This window comes from Phaeoacremonium minimum, assembly GCF_000392275.1.
Source record: "Phaeoacremonium minimum UCRPA7 unplaced genomic scaffold PA7_03_scaffold_44, whole genome shotgun sequence".
Lineage (NCBI taxonomy): Eukaryota > Fungi > Ascomycota > Sordariomycetes > Togniniales > Togniniaceae > Phaeoacremonium > Phaeoacremonium minimum.
The window spans coordinates 336102-359937 of NW_006920951.1; the positions used below are offsets into that span (position 1 = coordinate 336102).

Here is a 23836-nt window from a genome sequence, read left to right on the forward strand (position 1 = left end):
ACGGCTGAGAGCCGTCAACCTGGAAGTTCCGAATCGCCCGTTTCCCGCATCCGCTCTTAAACCATTGGGACACACCAGGCCGGCCATCAGGTGCTCATACGGACGACGAGAATGTCGACTACGAGCCAACGGAGACTTTAACTAGTCATCAATCAGCGCGTGTCGCCACTAGCCGGCTTTGACTGATGCCACAGCTCCGATCCGACTGACTAACCCGGCATCACTCACAGTCGCGAATATCTTATTCTCTTCTCATTCGAATCGATTCGTCACTGCACTCATTCCTTTTGTTACATTCCCACTTCCCCGTTCATTGTGACAAGTCCTCTGCAACCTTCTCCTCTACAGGAGAGGATTTCAGTCCAGGACGATGGCTTTCCAGAGTGCCTTGCTGCCGGTTCGTTACCTACCTTTTTGCCACCTGTAGGACTTGTTGAGTATAGTGGACTGACGAATGTCATCTTGCGCAGGACATAGCAGCAGCAACTACCGACTTGTGGCCATCGATAGCAAACACTCTCTTAGTGCCTTGGAGAAGCTCAAGCTCTTCCGGCCATGCGCCAGCTCCGCGCTCGAAGAAGACCGAACCCCAACACTTGTCGGAGAAGCCTTCACTGTTGCAACCAGTGAGTTGCTCTTGCGAGAGAACATGAACATCTAACTAACATATAAAAGCTACATTACGAGCCCCCAGTTCCCGAATTCATGCGAGCGGCCCCGATGTCGTCACTACGCGCAGGTTCTTTCATACCAAGAGCAGTCCCTGCTTCACAGGATATTCAAGCATCTATCGCAGGAATGTCACCGTTATTATTGGGCGCTGCCTCGAATCCCTTGGTACGCAAGGCTGCCGCTTCTGGCATGAGAAGTCGTCTGTTTTCGACGGCTGCGCCGCCGTCGAGACCTCTAAGGGAGATAAACCTTCCCGGCGGCTTTTCAATCTCCCCGCCTGCTGCCAGACATTCTCTCCTGCCAATGTCCCCTTTCCAGCCAATTCTGCCAACGGGAATGCTTCAGACGCTACGTGTAAACACGATGCGACCAACGATAATGCAGCGATCCAGCTTTAGTCTCGGAAGCCGGAATACAGCCCTGCTTGCTAGCCGAGAAGCTGCTGCGAATAGAAACCCCAGCAGTGCCAGTGCTCAAAATGCCTACTACCAGGCCCTTTTGAAGGCAAATATGCCTGCACTCGTCGTTGAGAGATATCAGTCAGGTCGATTTGCACGCAATGATGCAATTGACGAGGCTTATCACCGTGCATTACTGTCGATGAACAGCGGCGGTGATGTCGCAGCTACAGGAGCTGGTGAAAACAATCTTGCCAACCACCCAAGTGGATTAACCCCAACCCAACTCCAAGCCGTCAGCCAAGCACTCGCCGCGCAATCCAAGGGATCCAACATCGCAATAGCAAAGGGGACTCAAGGCACTGGTACAAAGGACGGCCCGATACATGTTGTCGTTGATGAATCCATTGGCGGGGTCTTCTTCCGCTGGATCAAGTTTGTCCTATGGTTCTGCCTCTTCACCTACCTAAGCTTGGTTGTTGTCACTATGATGATTGACGGTCTGAACACATTCAAACGGACTGGAGGTCGTCAAGACAGTGAGGTAAAACCCGAAAACCAAACAACGCGATTTTCCGATGTCCACGGCTGCGATGAGGCGAAGGAGGAGTTACAGGAGCTTGTCGAGTTCCTACGCAATCCTGACAAATTCTCAACTCTGGGAGGAAAATTGCCCAAAGGTATTTTACTAGTTGGACCTCCTGGAACCGGAAAGACCCTTCTCGCTCGAGCTGTCGCTGGGGAGGCTGGTGTTCCGTTCTTCTACATGTCTGGTAGTGAATTTGACGAGGTCTACGTTGGTGTTGGAGCCAAGCGTGTTCGAGATCTTTTTACCTCGGCAAAATCGAAGTCGCCCGCTATCATCTTCATTGATGAATTGGACGCCATAGGAGGCAGGCGAAACGCTCGAGATGCCGCATATGTCAAGCAAACACTCAACCAGCTGCTGACTGAACTTGATGGCTTCGAACAGAACAGTGGTGTCATCATCATTGCCGCTACCAATTTTCCGCAGCTCCTTGACAAGGCTTTGACACGACCTGGTCGTTTCGATCGCCACGTGCAAGTTGACCTTCCAGATGCTCGTGGCCGCCTAGCTATTCTCCAGCATCATGCTAAGAAGATCAAGATGGCAACGGGCATTGATCTTCAGGCCATCGCGCAGACAACCCCAGGCCTCTCAGGTGCTGAACTTGAAAACATTGTTAACCAGGCCGCTGTCCACGCAAGCAGGTCGAAGGCCGAATCCGTCACGGTGAAGGACTTTGACTGGGCTCGAGACAAGGTGCTGATGGGAGCTGAGCGAAGAAGCATGGTAATCTCGCCAAAGGAGAAAGAAATGACAGCTTATCACGAGGCTGGCCACGCCTTGGTCAGTTACTTCGCCAAGGTGCAACCCAGGAAACTTTACAAGGTCACCGTGCTACCGCGAGGTGGTAGTCTCGGTCATACATCCCAACTCCCCGACATGGACCGCTATTCTCAGAGTGCCCAGGACTTCTTGGCCATGATCGAAGTCTCCCTCGGAGGCAAGGTAGCTGAAGAGATCGTCTACGGCAGCGACATGGTGACATCCGGCGTCTCAAGTGTAAGATGCCCCCATCTTCATCACACGTCTTTTCACATGCTAATGAAAACAGGACCTGCAAAATGCAACCGCGATAGCGTATCAAATGGTTGCGGCGTTCGGAATGTCTTCGAAGCTCGGGCCCATGGAGTATCAACGGATGTATGAGCAACTCAGCTCAGAGACACGTGCCCAGGTTGAGTCTGAAGTACAAAGAACTCTCACAGAAGCATATGAGCGGACGAGGCAGCTTCTGCTTGCCCGACGTAAGGAATTGGATCTACTTGCGCATGCGCTTGTAGATTACGAGACTCTTGACAAGGGAGAGGTCGAGAAGGTTTTGCGTGGAGAAGATCTTCCTGACCGTGTCAAAGTGCCTCAAGGCCCGATGACTATCCCTCAGCTGCCAAACCCTCTTGAGGGCGGGTTATTACCCCCTGTTGGTGGGGACGGTGGAAATAATGGTCGTCCAGCTCCTCCTCCTCCTCCACCACCTCCTGGTGGACCTGCCGGCGGAATGGCCGTGTGATATTAAGGGATATAGTTAGGAGGTGTCAGTGTATAATGGGAAAAGAACGTGTACTAAGTACAGTGATGGATTGGCGAATAAGGCATGCTCCAACCATCTAACAAGCGGTCAACTCTTATGACTACATGGATAGTGAATATATCACTGTTGCGTGGGTTTTTTTGTTACAAATATTTCTCGTACTCCACTTTGCGCGTCTCGTCATCATCTTCCGAGGTCTCGATATACTTTAGGAGAACAATCCTCGCTATCACTCAACAGTCACAAAACTTCATGATTGAAATTAGGTTCAGGCTGCCTGCCATATGTCTCACACTTCTTGCCTGGCTGCGCAGTCTGCGTGTGTATGTTCTGCCAGCTAGCATGGAAATCAGACTCGAGTTTGGCTGTTAAATGTTTGTAGTTAAGACTACAACGACAACATCTTAAAGCCCTGGAGTATCTGAAAGAACCATGACCGTCAACTATTTGCATGGATTCGTCTTGTAGTCTACCCAGCCGCGTATTTTTATTTTACTTTTTATTTTTGGTCGGAAAAACCGTCCCCGTATTTAAATGTTTAAGGGGTGCTATGTCTCGCCTAGCGTTCCCCGCAATATGACGGCGCCTACCCCGAGCCCCAGCAGCTCTAAGGGCCACAGCGCTGGTAAGTTGCTGGTATTGGTGCTGGATCCGGACCTCGGCATCGAGGTTCGCATCTGGGGTCGCACTCCCTCATCCCTCTATTCTTGCTGACCTTACTCTTCAACAACGACATCCTCCATTAAAGCTACCATTACGGAGCCTGAATTCTTTGTGACATGGTCTAGTCTTCTGCATCGTATCTATTCAGTCTCCCATTTCAGCTCCAAGATGGCGGACAAGGCGAAGGAGCGGCTGCACGCTATCGGCAAACAGCTTGCACCTGCAACCGTCGAGGATGGCACATATGAGGGCATCCCACGCATAAAGCAGGTTGCTGCAGCATCCGGTGGCCCGCGAGTACAGGGCAAAGTAGTCATTATAACAGGTCTGTCTTTATCGTTTGCTTTTCGAGCGATTTGCTAACATCTCATGATCAAGGAGCCAACTCGCTCCTCGGCATTGGTCGAGCCTCGGCGCATCAGTTCGCCCAGAATGGCGCGAAGGCAGTGTACATTTGCGATTATGACGATGAGTATCTTGGCTTTCACGAACGTGAGATCAAGTCATTGTACCCGGACGTAAATGTGCACACGAGGAAGTTTGACGCTGCCGACGAGAAGGCGGTAAAGGCCGTGATAGACGACGCCGTCCAACAATATGGACGATTAGACGTCTTCTTCGCCAATGCCGGCATCATCGGCCCACACTCTGTATTCACAGACGTCGACGAGGAGGACTTCATGCAGGTCTTGAGAGTCAATACCCTCGGGTGAGTGAAATGCACTTCACTAGTCTCCGTAAACTGAGTGCTTTAGTGTCTTCCTGGCCGCGAAACATGCAGCGCCTGCGATGATGAAGACATCTGCCGAGAAAGAGAAGTCTGCTGGCAGCATCATCATGACTGCCTCTGTAGCGGGCATCCGATCTAATGCCGGCGCGACAGCTTACTCAGCTTCTAAGGCCGCTGTCATATCTATGGCTCAGACGATATCTTACCAGCTCGCGAACTCTAATGTTAGAGTCAACGCCATTTGCCCAGGCCTTATCGAGACTGGAATGACTGCGCCAGTATTTGAGGTTGCAAGGTCCCGGGGAACCGAGAAGAAGATCGGTCAGCTCAATCCCCTGAAGCGCGGCGGGCACGCCGACGAAATTGCACGAGTTGCACTTTTCCTAGGTAGCGACGAGAGTAGCTATGTAAACGGCCAGGCCTGGGCAATCGATGGAGGCTTAAGTGCTGGTCACCCATATGTGCAAGGCAGAATGGGATAGCAATATTGACGGTTTGGATTGATATGAGAGTTGCCAATCCGCATGTACTGTAAGATTTTTTTAGCAAGAGACATCGATATTCAATGAACCGCTAATAGTTATTAACACCGATGCTCTCAAGATCCTCATGTCAGCAGTAGGGGTTGCTGAAACACGCGACAGCGGCTAATTTGGGGAATTGCAGTTAATCGACAGGCCTAAGGAAGCCCCTTCTGGCTGCAGGTGCATCTCCGGGGTCTGTCTTGAGTTGTGTTGAAAGAGGCTAGAGCAAGAGCGATGATTGGCTGGCTAACCTCCACACAAAGCCATAGGAAGAGGTACAACAGCTTTGACGACAAAGCAATTGTGCGATTGAAGCCAACCATTCACCATGACTCTTTTCTTTGTGACGCTTTCGATTACTTTGTCTTCATTCACTCCTTGTACTCAGAGATGTTGTTGGATCCTGCCTTGGCGGACAACACGCCATATAAGTCTCTCCCAGACGTTGACTTGGCCATCGTGAGGTAACTCCTCTCTTCACAGTTCTTGAAGTGCGAATCTGTTAAGATGCTGAAACTAATCTCATTTCTTGTCACGGCAGCGCTGGTCTCTGCTGTGCCCTTTCGCCCTGTCGCTCGCCAGGGTAACGCTCTTTTCTCGAATAGCACCGCTGGAAGTAGCCTGCTCGTCAGTGGTCCTGGTTACATTACCGGTGTTTCATTTACCAGCAATGGCTCTTTTGAGATAACCTCAAATTATGGCGCGCCCGGAACTGTACCAAGCTGGCTACTCCCCAAGTCCCCGACCGAGTTCTATTCGGTGGACGAGAACAGCAACACTATAAGTCTGAATTTCCTGGATGAGCCCAAGAGGATTTTCACAACTGGCTCTGCCGGCCTGGTACACCTCGAGTATAATGCGGATCGAACCAGGATGCTTGGCGCCGCATACGGAAGCGCCAAGATTGACATCTTTGACATCACAGCCAGCAACGAGAGCTTCAGTCTCGTTGGATCGATAGCCTCCACGGACACCCCTGGTCCAGGGCAGACGGCAGGACATCCCCACCAAGTATTATTGGAGCCAAGCGGCCGGTTCTTTGTCGTCAACGATCTGGGCACCGACACGCTTCTCGTGCTTGATGGTGCGAGCAGCGACTTCTCCGTCGTCAACCACTTCCACGTGACGCCTGCTGGATGTGGGCCGCGGCACGGCGCCTTCTTCCCTCCTCCGGATAGGGGCTTCAGCCAGGCCAGCCACTACATGGTCGTCTGCGAGACGCTGAACCTCATCCTGCTGTACAAGCTCAACTACACCAAGACGTCGATCGACTTCACCCCAGTGCAGAATATTTCCACCTTTGGGGAGGCCTTCCCGCCTGCGAACGCTACCAGCGCTCGTGCCGGTGAGCTGCTTCTCGACCTCAACCTGCTCACGCGCCGGGCCGACGTCTACGTCACGAATCGCCTCACCGGCAACGATACAGACAGCATCTCGCACTTTGCGCTTGCCGGTTCGACCGATGGGCCGCTGAATCTGATGTTCTTGGACTCTGTGAGCTCCGGAGGGCTCCTCCCTCGCTCGATCGCCCTGGGCGGTGACAAAAGCACGCTGTTCGCTACAAACCAAGGCGGCAAGAGTGGCCTGGCTGCGTTTGCTCGCGACAAGCAGACGGGCGTGCTGAGCCCTGAGCCGCTTGCGAGCCTGGACAACAGCGAATTCAACGATGGCCAGGACGGGTTTGGGCCGCAGTTTGTCGTGAGTCTGCCTACAACTACGGGCGACTCTTCGAGTCCGACCAGTAAGACGATCTCAGCGTCAGCATGCTAGAGGAGTAGTTTAAGAGAAGGTCCACTTGAGCTATCGTTTTAGGCGTTCTGGATGTGCTATACCCCATAGATCAATGGAATATTCGCTTGTAAACAAGAGGCTTTATGTAGACTTCGCAGTACCACTTACTTCCTCACGGAACCATGCTTACGGTAATGTGCTCAGAACTCAAGCTGGAAATCCAATTCGCGTTGTGTATTGCTCGTGTGTGAAATGGTCAATAAGTACACGCCACATTCGATACAAGACTTTTCAAGTAAGAGATGTAAATCAAAAGCAGAATTAACCAGCTAACTATGGGCGCCTCCTCTCCACCCCTTCCCTTTCCGTAAAGTCAATATCGCAGTCAAATACTCTCTGCTCCATACTCCTTCTCGATGCGATCAATGCAAAAGATGTTGCAGCATAGCCTAATAGTCCGCCACATCATATTCCTTGTCCTTAGGATCCTTCTTCTCCTCCGGCACAACCGAGAAGTCCTCCACCTTGAGTTGGTAGACCTGCTGCTCCAAGACCGGAGGCGTGTCCGCCGGTCGAAAGTCGTTGCCCTTGATCTCAGTAGCCTCCCAGTGATAGCCATCCAGGTCCAAGAACTCAACGACGTGCTGGCCGCGCGGCTTCATGAAGCCCCACAGGGAGTTTCTCGCCGCCAATGCTTTCCTGGCAAACTCGATATTGGAAATTGTTGTCTTGAACTTGATATTGTGTTCACGGGGGAGCTCAGGTTCATCCTCCGCTGCATCCGCGAGGAGCTCCAGACGCATATTCTTCATTTGGACGATGGCCGACCTGTTGTCCGCAGACACGAGGGCCTTGGGGAGCGTCAAGACCTCACAAAGGAAGGCGGCAGAGCTGGCTGGGTCTTTGACGTTGAGCTCGACCGTGTGCATTGCGGTCCGAGAGCCCTCGTGTCCGAGGGGCTCGTCTACGACAGGCGCTATACACGGCCGCACCAGCGCATAGATTGAGTTTATGGCCGTCTTCATCTCCACATTCTCGACCGCCATGATATGCCTAGCGCTCATGGAGGCCTGGAGCTCCTGATCGACGAGATACTCCATGATAATAAGCGTTTGTTGCAAGGTAATAGATGTTGATTACACAAGTACCACCAGTGTAGCTGTTTGCTCGACCTTGTGTTGACTTGACATAATTAACAGGATTGACATCCAACACGGAGAAACTCAGACAGGGGTGAGAAGGGGGTTTATATATACTTTTCTGAATCTAGCCAAGTACTCACCAAACATTATGAAAGTACCACATGTCTTCATCTCATCTATAGTCCCAAGTCTAAGATAAAGGGATCTATGAATCACAACCGACGTCTCCAACGGACATCGCACACAGACACAGACTCATTACAAGCCCACCTCACCAGACGCCCGGGATGACCGCCCACTTGCTCTTGATCTTCTCCTCGCCGAACTTCTCTTGGTACCACTTCTTGCCGCGCACCGCCCGGGGCAGCATGGCCGCGACCTCGTTGACGACGAACATGCGCGCCGGCACGCAGCTGAGGCCGCAGGCGATCCAGAAGCCCGTCCACTCGACCCACTCGACAAAGTAGTGAGGGTACAGCATGTACTTGAAGAGGCCCGCCTCGGGGATCTGGTAGTGCTTCTTGATGCCCTCGCGCGATCCGCCGCCGTTCTCGCGCGCAATCTTGTCCTGGCGCAGCTCCTCGCGGCGGCGGATCTCGCGCAGCTCGTCGTCGTGGTAGTAGTTGGCCGCCAGCCCGAAGTAGAAGAGCCCCACGCCGATGGTGAACTGCAGCAGCGGCCACGGCGCGAGCTGGCGCTCCCAGGCCTCGGCGGTCGTGGGCCCGTACGCGGCCAGCCAGCTGCCGATGCAGGTGGCGTTGAAGACCTGGAAGACGGCGGCGAGGGCCCAGACGAGGACGTGGATGGGCGACATGGAGGGCTGGATCCAGGGGTAGACGACGGCGCGGTACGAGTAGTGGATGACCTGCATTGGACGCAAGCCACGCCCCGACCGGTTAGCAAACATGTGTACGGTGTTGGTGTGGTGGCCCGGCGCATCTATGGCAGGAGAACGCGCGGGGTCCGATCAGCAGGATTGGGTACTCACGAAGAGCCCCGCGAGGACCTTGTTCTGCCAGGGGAGGTCGGTGATACCGTGCTCCTTAGGAAGGGTGCTCATGATGTAGAGCAGGAGGGTGAAGCCGGGACACTCCATGGTCATCCAGCCAATGCGTCCGGGCAGGTTCAGTCTTCCCTCGACGGAGGTCTTGCCCATGCCATACCATGATATCAGCCATTGAACAGATGCGAACTGAGAAGAGTCAATGTTAGCGACGACTGCAAGTTGTAGGGTTTACCGGGTGTTCGGGACTGGAGCGCATACCAGGGGGTATAGCTGCCATAAGAAGAGAATGAAGTTGTAGTTCTCTTTGGTGGGCGGGACCCAATCCTGTATGAGAGCCATGCTGCCGTTGTAGCAGTTCGATGCGTCCCGAGTTCGAGCAACGAGCGACTGGGATCACAAGCGGCGCTTTGTCTATCTTCACAACGAGGCCTGCTAAGTTCAAGAGACGCAGAATGAGACTGAACGAGAGTCGTAAATTAGAATATGAGAAGACAATGAAGTGTGCGGCGGCGGCACAGAAAATTGGAGTGAGAGAAGCTATCCCACACCCACACACCGCTTGACCCGGAATGGATGATGTCAATACTAAGAGGCACCTGTCATCAGGCGACTTTAACGTTACCTGCTACCTGCTAGAAAATCTGTCAGGGCAGGGCACCAAGCCGGATACCGATTGACAGGCGCAGCCCAGCGGGTTCCACCACAGCCGTCCGCTTCCCGCTAATGGAACGGACTGAACCCCTGATACCCCGCGTGCTGTATTTTTCTTTGGTCGATGCGCTAGAGCGGCCATTTTCCGGGGGAGCTTCAATAGCCACTCATCCAACATTTTCTCCGACTGCATGCCCGGTCATCGTGCCAATCATCCGCAATGCCTCTGGAATGAACGCTGTCAGGGGTCGTCTAATACTAGGTACCTCGCCATTATCTCTCCACCCGGTAGGTTTAGGCGGCATATCATACAACTAATCTTATGGCGTCAAACTTCATCCACATATAATAATTGCTTGAGGTATAAGCGAATCTCAAAGGATTCGATCCATTTTGCTATCTCGCTGGTGTCATAATATTACAAAGCCTATGTCCTATCTAATCCAAGGCGAAGCGCTGTCCGAACTCCTACCCATTCCATTGACGTTAGATTTACGCAAGAACCATGCTGCGATGTTCATGGAATCGTCTGCTCATTAACCCCCTTCCCTCTGATTCTCTTCGATTTTGGTCTACTTCAACTCTGACTCCAGACATTATGGTCAAAGACCAGAGCCGTGACCAAGATAAACTCCCGGAGTATCACGTGTAGCATCACCATTGCCTTCGAATTCGCCATTGTTCACACCGTTATCAGTGCTTTCAGTCGCCAACACGTTGCCGTCACCATCCTACATGACGACGCAGTCCTTGTCTCTGCCGCTTGACGAGTTACCAGCAGCGGCCGGCGATATACCCTGACGGAGGCCACCTCTTCCAAAGGTCGGAGATGCCGGTGGCGCCATGCCCGAGCTCTGTTGTAGTCTCGTCGACGATGCAGACGGTGTACTCGGCCCGGCCACAGGGCTAGCAGTACCGTGCGTCGCACCAGGGCTGCTGGCAGGATGGCTGGGATGACCGCTCGGCGGCACGTAGGCGGCTTGTTTGGAGGCCTGCTCGTACGATGGCGGGGCATCGTCCAAATCGTCATTCACCGGCCTGTTCGTTGTAGTATGTGGAGTGGCGGGCGGCACAAGCGGGCGAACTTGTTGCTGTGCCGGACGAACGGGGCCGCGACGGAGGTCAGGGCTCGGCCCTGCACCACCCCCACGACCACCACGCGTGCTAGTGCTAGAATTGGTTGTCGTCACAGAGATGGTGTTGCTCGAGCTGCGGCGTCCCGGTTCGGCGATAGGTCCACCACGGCCACGTCCTCTCTGGGCTGGTGGCCCGCCCCGACCTGCCTGTGCGGGCGGGCGGCCCTGTTGTTCGATGTACTGCTCTGAAAGGATACTCTCTCTTCGCCGCCGGGCCTGCTCAGCGCGGTGGCGTTCGTCCTCTTCTTCCTGGAGCTGAAGCGCAAGCGCTAGATCGCGATCTTCCTGCTCGTGCTTCGGAGACAGAGGCGGGTCATCGTGCGTAGAGTGTCGATGTCTCCCTCGGCCTTGAACCGTCGTCCAGTCCCCTTCGCGGCCGGTCGAGGCATTTTCATTTCTCGCAGCCGAAGGATGTGAACCTGAATCACCATGTTGATTGGCACCGCCGACCAGACGAAAATCACCCGAAAAGAACTCCGCGTGTTCGCCGTTCACGTCCACAAGTGATTCCCAAACCACTTCAGCATGAGATGCATAGCCAGCATCCGTTACGAGACCAAGAAGCTCGTGAGTCTGAGGGTGCCTGTATAAGGTGGAGAAATGGTCGTTGCGGAAAAGGATAGCAACCGACCCAGGTCTGGTTGCTTTTGTGATGACTTCTAGACCCCAAGGGGTAAGTTGGGTGGCCGAGATACTCAAGAAAGACTTGATTGTGAGGATATCTTGATATATGCCTTGCTCCTCCTCAGTCAGTCCTCGGTGAGATGAACTGCTAAGCTTTTCCTCGAGTTCTTCTTCTCTAAAAAGCAAGTTTTGGGCGTCTTCGTAGGAAGCAGCGCGCCTTTCAAACGCACCATATACAGCGTCTGATTTGGGAGGTATCCAGCCGTGTATTAGCGGTATGGAGAATGTTGCATAGAACTTCATCTCCCTGGTATCCTCGAAAGTGCCGGGTATCAGGTCTCCTCTTTCTGTGGGGTGTAGATGAACTAAAGAAGTTCGTTTGAAAGCCGTTATGACTTCTGGAGTCGGAATGAAGCGGGGATTGACGTTCATTCCGGTATGGAGACCCTTCAAAAATTCGTACAGCTCCAGGACATCCGGCAGAGGTACATCCGGGTTTGTGCGTCTCGGCGACATGAGCTCGTCTAAAACGGCATCGAGAAGAAGGTTGAGGCTGACTTGCTCTCTTGTCCTCAGGGTTTCAACCAATGCTGTGTCCTGCAAGTCGGCTGGCGTAGTCAAGGTGAGCGCGTTGACGAGGGCCATCAAGGGACACGGGCCGTTTGCATTTTGCACAAGTATCGGCGATGTTCGTGGGTTCTTAGCCGCAGTTACATCGTACCAATTGATGTTCTTGATCTGATACGTCTCATTCTTATCGGCCACGGGCCGCGGTGGCTGAGGCGGCGGCTGCCCTGCGGAGCTCCGGGGTGGTAGAGCTGGAGGGTTTTCCTCGGACTGTCGAGCTGGAGGTGCTTCCATTTCCGGAGCTTCTTCCGCATCAACGAAATTCTCCCATGTACTTTGCCTCGAGGGCACAGCTGGACCTGGTTCGCCATCGATCAAATTCCAGCCATCAACGGTTCCTTCGTTTGACATCGCTGGAATGGGAGGTGGCTTCATCGGCGCCTTGCCTTTATCCTGAGTGCCAAGATCATCCCAAGCGTGGGAATCCTCCAAGACCTCATCCTGCTCCGTTCCGACCGGGGGAAGAGGTGGAAGCGATGGTTTATGTGGCGGAGACTCGTCCCAAGCAGCCGATCCATCTTCGGAAGGCAAAGACATCAAAGCCGGTGATGTAGAGGCCGGGGCAGTAGAAGCGGCCCGAGAAGGCTCCTTTGAACCCCATACTTCTGGACCGGAGTCCTGGTCTGATGGGTTCGAGATGAATGGAGGGGTCGGAGCAGCTTTCTTCTGCTCGTCCAACGCTGGCTGCCATGGGTTGTTACTGCTGTCGTTTAGGCTCAATTGTGAGAAAGAGCCTGTAGGTGGAACGGGAGGTGTGTTGGTGGGCGCCGGCGGTATGGGGATAGCTTCGCGGCTGGCAGCTGGCGAGGGTTTCCGTTTGAATGGGTTTGTCTCCGTCCGAGAAACACCAGCACCAGCGCCAGGCCGCAGGGCTGCCGGTACGCTGTTCAAGTCCGTCCCCTGACCGTTCGGTGCGTTCGGGTGTAGGCGTGTCTCCTCTTCTCTCCAGGCACTCTCCTCCTCGTCCTCAAAGTTTGAGTATTGCCTGGGTCCTCCAGGTCTTAGTGAATCTGGAACATCCTGTGGAGCCAAGTGGCCGGGACCTTCACCCGGGAGCCTCCTTTGGATATCCGTACCATCGCCCCATCCTTGTTCAGCTCCTGCATCGGATTCGGAGGTCGACCATAGCTCCTGCCGAGCATCTTGCGTACTGGCCCGGTTCGTGGAATTGGGATCGACCGCGGCACCCTGAGGTAGCGGCTTGCGTGCAACCATCTTGGGGGGCTGACGTGTACCCGTAAGCGAATACTGAGCGATTGTATGGATCGGTTCAAAATCGAAAATGGTGCTTGATGTGGTCGAGATGCGTCGATGAAGATGGCGCACGTCGAACGGACAGTCGGCAGCTGAGCCGCCTTGGCCGACAGATATAAGTGTAACCTCGACAGCGGTGGCTTCTGTGTCAATAATGAGATTAGTGACTTGATCTGCTGAAATAATGAGCTTGCAGGAATATTGAAGCCATACAGGTCGACTTATGGATCTTGGACGGAGTGTCGAGATGAGAAAGTGGGTGTTGGCACATGCACGAGTGCACGAGCGAAGCTGGTGGCGGTGCGCTGAATTGGAGCAGTGCAGAGTGACGTCCCCAGCAGCCAGCCCGGGTAGTTGGCGGGGCTCCCTCTCTCGGTGTACCGGTAGCTGTACCTAGGTACCTATAGGTACTCCTCCGCCAGGGTAATAAATGTTAGTTCGGCAAGGGTGCTACTACCTCCTCAACAAGGGTTTACTATCTGTGTAGAAGTTGATAGACCTATGGTAATAAACAGAATATTTGAGAGCTTGATGAGTATTGTAACTCTTGACATTGAGTATCCTCACCCTTCAACAATTAACGTTTATTATCTTGGCGGAGGAGTAAAGGTATGGGGTGGCTCACTGACTGGGGAAAGCTACCCACTCTGCCACAACTGTGAACTAAACTAGGTAACTAAGCTGGAAGCTGTGACGCCACGCAAGTTTGAAGAAGACGAGAACCGAACCGAGTCCCAGGCAGCAGCTTTTTGTTCGACGTTTACTGCTAATTACTAACTGCCTCAAGTGAAGGCAGCTATTTACATACAGCTCGAAAGGACTGCATTCCTCTGAAGCACGCACCACGATGCGACACGATGTATCAATAGTCGGGTTGCATCCGCATGCAAGAGCAGCCACTCAGCGGCAAAGAAGCCGGGCAAGTCGTGGCCGAGTACGTGAGCGGGTCAGCCCGGCTTGCGCGTCACTCTGTTCGTCTTTGCCTCTTCAGTCACTCCAGGCCAGGAGTGCCAGGCCAGCCAGCCAGGACAGGGACCCCCAGGAACACCGCTGCACCAGCCACAGCTAATGGCCATGACGCAGCTGCTACCAGAGCCCCAGCTAATCAGGTAGGCCGCTGCTAGATAGTGCGGGTGTTACCCGCCTCGGCACCCCGGATGGTGGGAACTGGACTTCATGACTGCTTCTACAAGAAGAAGCACCAGATTCCACTCATTGACCGAAGATCTATAATTTGGTGGACTTAATGTTCAAGCGTGGCATTTAACTCTATCTGGTCTGGTCTCCCGTAAAATGCAAATAGGGGTATATTGCTGACGATGGATTGTAACTATAACTGCCGACTCACCACATGTTCAAGACCAAACCCCGTGCATCTTTTTTCTCCTGGTTTCGAGAGACCTCGGGAGCCGTGAACGCCATTAACCATGAATCGATTTCAGGATCGAACATGGTCTCGTCTACACAATGACAAGCTCCTCAGGCACCGCCGTCTCAATGATATTCTTGACGTAGGTCTCGAGAAAGTGCCACGGCTGAGACTGTACCATCCCTACAAAGCTATACTCGTTCGTCGTGCCGGTATGGCGTAAGAGGGCCGCGTTCATCGCCTTTCCGGCATCCTCCTCCACGCCGCAGACTACAACATCTCCAATCTCGAGGGTATTGTCCAGGCGCAACACGATCGCGCACGTGCCATTGTCCGTGAGCACGCTCGAGAAGGTCGTGAGCTCCTGGTCAAAGACGGTTTGTATCTCCTTTGGCCACGGCTGCTCCTCGTCCATTGCCTTGGCGAGAGCTTCCAGGAGTCCTTGACGGTATGCCTGGTCGCTGTGCAAGTCCGGCGCCACCTCATCTTGTGAGCAGTACTTTCCTGCCAGGTGGGCTTCTGCCAATTGTAGTGCCGTGGTCGTGTCCTTGAAGGCATCCGTGTTCTCATCATATGTCTGTAACAACAGTCGCTGGCTTTCATGGACCAGGGCCGAGTCTATAACTCCGCCCCGCAGGATATTCTTGGTTGTCAAAAGGAGCCACCTCTCTATGTATTCCATAAGTGGGAGATTGTGTCTATCTGCGGCTGACTGCAAATAATCCTGGAACTTTCTGAACTTATGATAAGGACCCTGACTTGGGTTTTTTTCATTGGGTTGACGCTCCATCCAAGGAGGGTATTCCGTGGGCATATGCACTTCAACACATCGCCCGATCTGCCTCCCCAGCACTTTCAACTTCCGACCGCACTCCGAGAACTTGACAAAGGTCGGGAATGAACTCGGTCCTATATCTACAATAGACGTAAAGTCCGGCACCCAAGAGGGTACCGAGGCACTACATCTTCGGCTCGCTGTTAAGATTGACAAGTTTCCGTTCGCCTCGATGATGAACTTGGTGTAGTTTCGGCAAACTTCCTCGAATGGTGTTTTGTAACTTGGTGCCAACGCAGCTGGGAGATCGCCCGCTGTGCAGAGACCGAGGATAGCATACAGGTAGTCGTGGCTAATTGAAGCGTTGAAGAACCCTATATTCTCCAAGGCACTTCGCAGGTGAGCGGCCATGACTTGGGGATCCGGGTGCATCATTTCGCGAGTGCCCATTTTCTTGGCATATCTCTGCCTTTGGGCCATCAGGATCAGGAACATGATGTGGTGTAGTCCTATCTTGGCCATAGGTCTGGGGTTGACGGTCCGAAACAGTCGCAGTAAGCTATCAGCATCGGTCCACGCGTATCCGGCGATGATTATCGGTGCCCTTTTCGCAAGCGCAACCTCTTGAATCACCCACTGCAATATAATATTAGCGATTTCTTACCAGAACAAGTATGCGCTCCTCTAGCGGATTAATGTAGACCAACTTTGCCAGTCTAGAATCCAGCCTTGCCTGTAAGGTGATAATTGTTTAACTTACCACTCTTCCGAACCACCGCCGTCGGAACAAAGAGTTGAACCCACGCTCTATAACAATCAGATCATTCCCATGGATTTCCGCAAACTTCTCTTGCGCAGCTCTCTTATCCATCGAAGCATGGATAGCGTTAGCCGCGTCTAAAGTACGTTGGATTGCGTAGTCACTGTCTGATGGATTCTCCTCAAGCCAGATATAGACATCTTCTGCGCGGCTGAAGATGGTGCCCATGCGAGGGACCTGATGCTGTTTCTCGTCGATGTCATTCTGATTCAGACACAGCGCATCTGCCCATACTCGAAAGCTCTGAGTGTCGACTCGGATCATTGTGTCCGCGCCCTTGTTGACACGAGACAAGTAGTCTCGCAACCGCCGTAGAGCAGCGGCGAGGCTTGTCTTGATACGGTGATCCCGGCCATTCAATTTCATCCATTCGTGGTCGTTTGATCCGCCCCAAGCATACGATAGGGCCACATACTTGACTTGATCGCCCGCAGCAACGTGTTCAAGCTCGCACTGAAGCGGTGTGTTCCAGTTGCCTGGCAAGATTTTGATCAGCCTGATCTCGCCTTCGCCAAGCGGCCGATATATTGATGGCTCCTGCTCAGGGATTGGGACAGCAGGCTCAACAGTGTCTTTCCTGCTTCTCAGACGGAGATGACTCCTCCAGAAATAGAGCAACTTTGGAAGCGTATATGGTTCCTCGCCAGGACCCTTGATCTGCCAGTGTCGGTTCTTTTGCTTGTTACGCAGTCTCGTGTAAAGTGAGAGATAGCGCTGAATCCTCTGTGTGTCAGAGGAGACCTGTGTCATACAGGTGGTTGCCATTGTGAGAAGCGCGCTCAGCAGCTCACTTGTGATATGCAATCATCAATAATTGTTTCGAGCTTTTCAAGTATACATGGAAGGTTAAGCTAAGGTTGTAGAGGTTATTCAAGTTGATTTGTCTCGAGCGTCTCCACTCGACTTGATATGGAATTCGACGCTCATAAATGCGGCGTTGCCCACAGCATGCTCTCCAGAAATAAGTACACAGAGAAAGATCAATACAGCGGAGGCCAACGATTTCCGCCTTGCGGTCGAATGAATGCGCAGGCGGCTATGCTGCGGCAAGGTTATGATTTTCCCATGGGGTCTCGGCCGTGCTGTCGCCCAGATCCCTACTCCTTGTTTCAAACCCGACCCCTACAAGGGCCGGGGATTGCAACCACAACCACTCTTCACTGTATACACGCTCTTCATTGTATACATTACTCGAGCCTTGTCGAGCCTAAGATGGAAATGTATTCAAATTCAACTTGATGCTATGTCCCAGCATTCCGCTCCAACGCCAGCTGTAATGAGATATCAAGGTACAAGAGGATGCCGTCATAAGCACACCGTCTATTAATTATCCAGGTCTTTCGGTGCCGAGGTCATCTATCGATCCTAACACCCATCTTCTCAAGCCTCCTACACGACGGCGTCTGGAATGAATTTGCCAGATCCATCTTCTCTGCGTCCTGGTAAAACCAGCCCTGTGCCTCCTGGTAGAGACGCTGCTTGTGCGAGATCTCATTCTCACACTCCGCCCGCAAGTGCCGCACGAGAACCACCTCTGCCGTCTTGTCTAATTGAGTGAGCTTGTATGCTGAATATGACTGGATGTCCTTGGGATCCACATAGTATTTCACTTTCACGCTGTAAGTCTCACGTTCTTGCGTGTATTTCCCTTCCGGCATGTCAAAGACCATCCGTGGACCGGCGGCGTCAGTTGTGCCGCCTGAAAACAGGGACGACAGCAGCGGGAAGATGAAGAGGATGAGGATGGGCAATAGTCCAAAAAGCGTGCTGGTAAGGCTCGAATCCTGCTGCTCTCCCTCACGCGGCCGTCTCCTGGGCCGGCCGCCGCCGAACTGGTGAACTCGGATGCCCGGGCCGCCGCCGAAGTTAAAGACGAACTGGGGGCCTGTATCGAAACCTGTAGATATGCATTAGCCTCGCCCGCCTCCTACGCCAGACGCAAAACCAAATCGTACCTCCAAAAGGACCGCCGCCGCCGCCAAAGAACCTCTGGAACATCTCCTCGGGACTCAATCCATCATCATCCCACATGCCCCCTCCCATACCCCCTCCACCCCCTCCTCCGCCGCCGCCCGCATTCCTCGCCGCGAAGCCACTGAACGGATTCTGCTGCTGCGCGCTCGCGAACCTGCTATCGGGATCCGTGCCGAAGCGGTCGAACTTGTCCCTCTTCTCCTTGTCGCCCAAGACGCTGAACGCGCGCGCCACCATCTTGAAGGCCTCGTCGGCGTGCTCGTGGCCGTTCTTGTCCGGGTGCGTCAGCAGCGACTGCTTGCGGTACGCCTTCTTGATCTCGGCGTCGGTGCACGTCTTCTTGACCTCCTCCAGCCCCAGGATGTCGTAGAAGGCCGTCGCCTTGCACCGCCGGATCCGCAGCACCGCCTGCTTCTGCTCCACCGTGTACTTGCGCTCCTGGTTGCCCTGGTTGTGCTCCCGGGCGCGCGCCGCGCCCGACGAGGCGTCGGCCCCCGAGGCGGATGCGCTCATTGTCCCGCGGCCGGCTTGTTGTTGTTGTTGATGCGGCCCTTGCGGTGCTTGTACGGTCGTGAGGTGTGTTGATTGGATGTCGGGGTGACAGGCGGTGATTAGCTAAATTGGAGGATTGACACACTGGAGAACTCGATGATTGGTGGCACCACGCAGAATGGAATGAGCGTCCAGGCCACTGCAAGATGAGTGCAAGTGCAATGTTGAGATGATGTGCTTCGTAGGGACAGCTGGTGATAGTTGCTAGGGTGGTCCGGGTGCACCAAACCTGGCTGCGGATTGATAAAGCGGGCTTGTGAAGGTGGAAGGTGGCTTTTTTCTTATTGGGGGGGGGGGCTTCGTCCCGTGGGTTCTGGCAGCTGCAAGCTATACTCCTCCGCCAGGTAATAAATGTTAGTTCAGCAAGGATACTACTACCTCCTCAACAAGGGTTTACTACCTATATAGAAGTTGATAGACCTATGGTAATAAACAGAATATTCGAGAGCTTGATGAGTATTATAACTCTTGACATTGAGTATTCTCACCCTTCAACAATTAACGTTTATTATCCTGGCGGAGGAGTATAGTATGCTTGGCGTATGGGACGATAATAGTACTTGGTAAACTGTTGTTCTCAATTCCCCATGTCATTACCGCCTCTTATCTTCGAGATGCCTCTTGTCGTCGTCTGGATAGGTATGTCTTAGTTTGAGCCTCTATAGAAGACTAATGCATTTTCTTGTCTATCCGAGACATCCTGCCCAGAGAGTCAAGTCCTCCCTTTGGCGATTGACAAGCCCATACCAGCAGCTTTGTGGTGTACGATAGCGGGCCACCCAGCTTAGTCATCGCTACATGGGTGATAGAAACATCACGTCACAGTGCTTCTGGTAGCATTTTCTGCCGTAAAAAAGTTCCCAAAGCTCTGGCCTGACAACTCTAAGAAGGGCATCATAGCCACAACCCAGCAATTGACCTGCTCCAGCGGTTTCCAATTCCAAGATGGCGTCCACCGAGCCCACCGCCGAGCCTTCAAGGTCTCTCATGTCCCGTCTCAACGGCTGGGGCCGTAAGTCTTCCCCGAAGCCCTCCCTGCCATCCATCTACCTTTCCTAGGTAGCACACGACCACCCACTAACACCCCCTACCCGGCACGCAGTATCATCCATGCCGCCCATGGGCCTCGCGACGCTCATCACGGCGCTGCACTTCCGCCCCTTCCAGGCGCTGCCCATGGCCTTCACGCCCGTGCTGCTCTTCTCCAGCTACCTCAACCTGGCCGGCTTCAAGATCGACAGCGCCGGCATCACCGCCGCCTGGAGCGGCATGTACGTGCTGCTGGCCCTGCGCCGCCGCCAGCCCTTCCGCCAGCGCTTCAGCGCCCGCGGCGTCATCCGGGGCGCGGCGATCGGGCTGGGCGGCGTGAACACCGTCGCGGGCGGCTGGGCGTACGCCTATGGCGATCGCGAGAGGGAGAAGGCCGAGCGCAAGGAGCGCAATCGCTGGGGGAACGAGAGCTGAGGGCTTCATGTGGGCTAGGAAGACTTGAATGGATATCGGAGCATGCAGATGTCAAGGTGATCTGGTGGATGACATCGGAAGGTACTGTACAATCAAGGAGTCATGGTGCATATTCAAGGTATACAAAAAGTAACGGGAGAATCTGTCAAGGACCTGTGTCAGGAGTCAGGGCCATGTGTATAATTCCAGCTCGCAGAGAGCAAGGCCGAACGGTGGACTCAAAGCAAGAAGAGCTTTTTATCCCTCTTGGTGTAAAAATATATCTACTATTCCGTACAAGTGACGAGAACAAAACCGATCCGAATGATTAATGACAAAAGAAAAAAAGCCGCCAGCCAGCCGCAAACAGAACGCCAGGAGACCTCTCAGCGCTTGATAGCCTCCGAATGTCTATCCAGACAATGCGATTATGCCAATGCAGTGTTTTCGCAGACCCAACGCCCTAGTCCAATCGTTCTTTGAGTCGAGTTGTTACATCTCCATGATGCAGCATAATTTGCAGTAATCATGCCAAGTGCCGATGCACCTAAGCATGATACGAGAAGTATGTGCGGAGGGGTAGTGATTATTGTAGAAGAAGCCAATCCATGAGAGCCCATTGGATGAGATGCACGGGTTCAGTTCATCGTCTCAGCCTCTTGCCTATTGTCCGGTGGTTGCCGAGCCTCTTCAATCTCCCTGCCGCTAACGAGCCAGATGACGAGGACAACAAATGTCAATAGAGTGGCTCGAAAGAAGTTGTGGACTCGAAAGTGGGCAGTTGGTCCCCTCGCCGCCAACACGCCAGTTAGGCTTGCCACCTGGAATTTTGTGATATACTCGATATCACACTCGCGGGCCTTGGGAGCAGCATATGTTCTATACTCTTCCAGAATAGTGGAAAGCTCCCAGCCAGCAATTTTCCGCACAGCAGCCACGACACAGCCGGTTCGATGCTGTATGCTTGTAAGAAGCTGCGAGACTAGAGCACATTTGAGCACAGTGAACATACCTTGCCATGATTGCAGTGAATAAGCAAGGGGTAGTTTTGCTTGTTCATGACAATGCTGAGAATTGCCTGCATGGTCTTCAAGGGGATCTCTTCCTTTTTGGTTCCTTTCATGTTGAAGATATGATGCCGGATGCCATTTGTTGTGATGAATGACTTGTAAGCATCAGGAAAGTCTTTGTGGACCAGGGTTCTATCCCATGATTAGCTCAGAGGAAACATCGCCAAAATGAACCCAGAGGCGGCAGGGTTACTTACACAATCGTCTTCAACTTCAGCCCTTGAATGAATTCGTAGTCCTCCGCCTTAGGGTAACTGCTCCGATACACTCCGGGGAGAACCAGTCCAAAGTTGTGGGGTCTGTGCAGGCCAGAAGGTGCAGCATGGAACCTGAGATCATGGTCAAGGCCATGGCTAAGGTTATTTGCAAACACCCGGTGGACATCCACAGCAGCGGATCCCTCTGAGCTCAGAGAGCTGCTGCTTGAGGTGTTTGTCGCAGTGCTTGTGTGGCTACTGGCAGAGACTGTTCTCTCCATATCGACAAGTGGAGTCGTGGCCGTCTCCACGACCTTGGGCTCTGTGGTGGTTGTAGCTGGTGCTGGCTCCATTTCGTCGCCGTCTTCCACGTACAGTCTAGTGCTCCTCCTGGACATAATTGCACTAGCAGACAAGAGTATACTGGTCAGTACCAGCTTCGTGATGAACTCTGCCAGCACGAAGTTCATCGAGAGAGTGTGTTTGCTTTCGGAGATGGGTCGGATGTGCTGGCGTGATGACACGGAAAACTTCGGCTTTATAGTGAAGAGTGAGGTGAATGTGTGGGTTTGAGAGCTTCAGAAGCGCGTAGTGCATGTAGTTAGAGGCACTTTTGTCTGGAGGGGGCACTTCTGAAGTAATGCTGGAAACTCGAGTTTGTGATGTTGAAAATGACCGACGATGCTGGCTGTTTGCGGGTGAAGCAGCAAGTCGAGTCGAGGCGAGGCGAGGCGAGGCGCACGCGAGCTTCCAGGGCTCCTCGATTACAGAGGATTAGAGCGCGACATGAGGGCGGTTTGGAGATCCATTGTGGCCGGAGTCTCGCGGTGAATCAACAGGGATGATATTATGGCGGTGGTGGTCGGAAGAGGAAGGAGAGTGTAGCCTTGGACGCGTGAAGAGCAAGACAGGACAAGACAAAGTCGTCGAGATGAGTCGGGACAGCCTCGGTGAGGAAAAAGGGAATAACGTGACGTGGGACTGCCCTGCTGTTGCTGCAAGCTGCCACTACTGCTACTGCAGAGACAAGGCGTGGGATGTGGGTGGGATGGAGATGGAGAAGAGAAATAAGAAACAACAAGGACCACCAACTGTGGGCGCAGCTGAGGCTCAAATATTTCCAGGGCTTTTTAGAAATCAGTTAGCGGTGTTGGTCATCGGAGAAAGGGAGATTCGCTGGCGATTGTGGGGGGATTTGGCGCTGTGCTGTGCGTGCTGTGCAGCCACACGTGTAAGTGTTTAAGTCCGTTGAAGACCACGGGCACGAGCACCGAGCACGCGTAAAGTGGTTCCCCAGTCTAGGGACCAAGGAATGTGTGGATTGACGATTACTATGCACGCTCGGAACGGTAGCCTCGGGAATCGAGCAGCCACCTAGGACAGTAGGACAGTAGGACAGTAGTACCTAGACTACAGTAATCCCGCAGATCATTCGCTTTGAAAGCTGAATGGGGAGCTTCGTTGCTTGGTAACTCTGCCCAGATGTGGAGGGTGGAATGGAAAAAAGTTTGTTAGACCAAGCCCAGGTAAGCCAGTGAAGCCAGCCAGTTGGATAAGATGGGAAAAGGGAACTTGTGCTGGTGCAGTCGGGCGGTTTGTGCTGGGATTAGCCGGAAACCTTGGTGTGCCTCGGTGTGCCTTGGTTTGGCCTGCATTTGCCTCTTCAATGACCTCAATTGACGATGAGTTTACCAAGTTAATCCAAGCGTCACCAAATACTGCTAACAGCCGCTTAACACGGCCAAGGTATGCTACCTAGGTACCGACCTAGATTCTCCTCCACCGTGCCCCAAACCTCGCTCGCGTGCACGCACACATGGCGTGTTCGGTTTGCAAGTTAGCGCCGATCAGCCGGTACGACAGGCGTTTCCCTCTAGATTCCGGCCAGCGGTGGCCTGTGGCCATTTTCCCATTCGGCCCTTGCCAGGAGGGTCCAGCCATCGTGCTAGATATCGGTCACTTCCGCCGCCTTCCGAGCAGCGAGATGCCGAACAGATCCAGTCACTCGACAGCGAGATCGAAGATCTCTTGTACTGTCTTCTCGTCCTTTCCTTCAAGAGACACATAACATAGAACACACAAGATATGATAGCCTCAAAAGCGGTCTAGATAATCCATAGGGGCACATAGCAGTCATGGGATTTGCGCCTCTGTGTGACTTGTTCCTGGCGGATCGCACTGGAAATAGAAACCCCAAGACGAAAATCCCAAGTGATAGACAGCTTTGCCGGCCCTGAAACACCGAAACGACTGCCCAGGCCCAAGCCCGCTGCGCGTCCCTTCCACCGATCTTCTACACCTCTGCCGGGGTAATATTTGTTAATTCTGAGTGGGAATCGCGACTTTTCAGACAAGGGAGTT

General features: G+C 53.3%; 7 protein-coding genes across 7 annotated transcripts; 3 read left to right on the top strand and 4 right to left on the bottom strand.

Annotated features, from left to right (window-relative positions):
- Positions 1-454: 454 nt before the first annotated feature.
- On the top strand, positions 455-4563 carry UCRPA7_871 (putative intermembrane space aaa protease iap-1 protein; the record flags this gene model as incomplete). The annotated part of the gene is made up of 7 exons (XM_007913462.1): positions 455-626; positions 676-739; positions 1104-2658; positions 2711-2903; positions 3454-3510; positions 3999-4175; positions 4229-4563. 7 exons carry the CDS (start codon positions 455-457, stop codon positions 4561-4563), a joined length of 2553 nt encoding a protein of 850 aa, XP_007911653.1.
- A 1048-nt stretch (positions 4564-5611) lies between these two features.
- On the top strand, positions 5612-6874 carry UCRPA7_872 (putative carboxy- -muconate cyclase protein; the record flags this gene model as incomplete). The annotated part of the gene is made up of 1 exon (XM_007913463.1): positions 5612-6874. One exon carries the CDS (start codon positions 5612-5614, stop codon positions 6872-6874), a length of 1263 nt encoding a protein of 420 aa, XP_007911654.1.
- Positions 6875-7284: 410 nt separating this feature from the next.
- On the bottom strand, positions 7285-9322 carry UCRPA7_873 (putative steroid 5 alpha-reductase protein; the record flags this gene model as incomplete). Its single annotated transcript, XM_007913464.1, has 4 exons — positions 7285-7914; positions 8258-8842; positions 8966-9169; positions 9242-9322. The coding sequence occupies 4 exons, from the start codon at positions 9320-9322 to the stop codon at positions 7285-7287; spliced, it is 1500 nt and encodes a 499-aa protein (XP_007911655.1).
- Positions 9323-14735: 5413 nt separating this feature from the next.
- UCRPA7_874 (hypothetical protein) lies at positions 14736-15326 on the bottom strand (the record flags this gene model as incomplete). Its single annotated transcript, XM_007913465.1, has 1 exon — positions 14736-15326. The coding sequence occupies one exon, from the start codon at positions 15324-15326 to the stop codon at positions 14736-14738; it is 591 nt and encodes a 196-aa protein (XP_007911656.1).
- Positions 15327-17591: 2265 nt separating this feature from the next.
- UCRPA7_875 (putative er associated chaperone protein) lies at positions 17592-18726 on the bottom strand (the record flags this gene model as incomplete). The annotated part of the gene is made up of 2 exons (XM_007913466.1): positions 17592-18136; positions 18195-18726. 2 exons carry the CDS (start codon positions 18724-18726, stop codon positions 17592-17594), a joined length of 1077 nt encoding a protein of 358 aa, XP_007911657.1.
- Positions 18727-19710: 984 nt separating this feature from the next.
- UCRPA7_876 (hypothetical protein) lies at positions 19711-20229 on the top strand (the record flags this gene model as incomplete). Its single annotated transcript, XM_007913467.1, has 2 exons — positions 19711-19777; positions 19868-20229. 2 exons carry the CDS (start codon positions 19711-19713, stop codon positions 20227-20229), a joined length of 429 nt encoding a protein of 142 aa, XP_007911658.1.
- A 617-nt stretch (positions 20230-20846) lies between these two features.
- UCRPA7_877 (putative tyrosine-protein phosphatase siw14 protein) lies at positions 20847-21945 on the bottom strand (the record flags this gene model as incomplete). The annotated part of the gene is made up of 3 exons (XM_007913468.1): positions 20847-21164; positions 21221-21410; positions 21476-21945. 3 exons carry the CDS (start codon positions 21943-21945, stop codon positions 20847-20849), a joined length of 978 nt encoding a protein of 325 aa, XP_007911659.1.
- Between the last annotated feature and the right edge of the window lie 1891 nt (positions 21946-23836).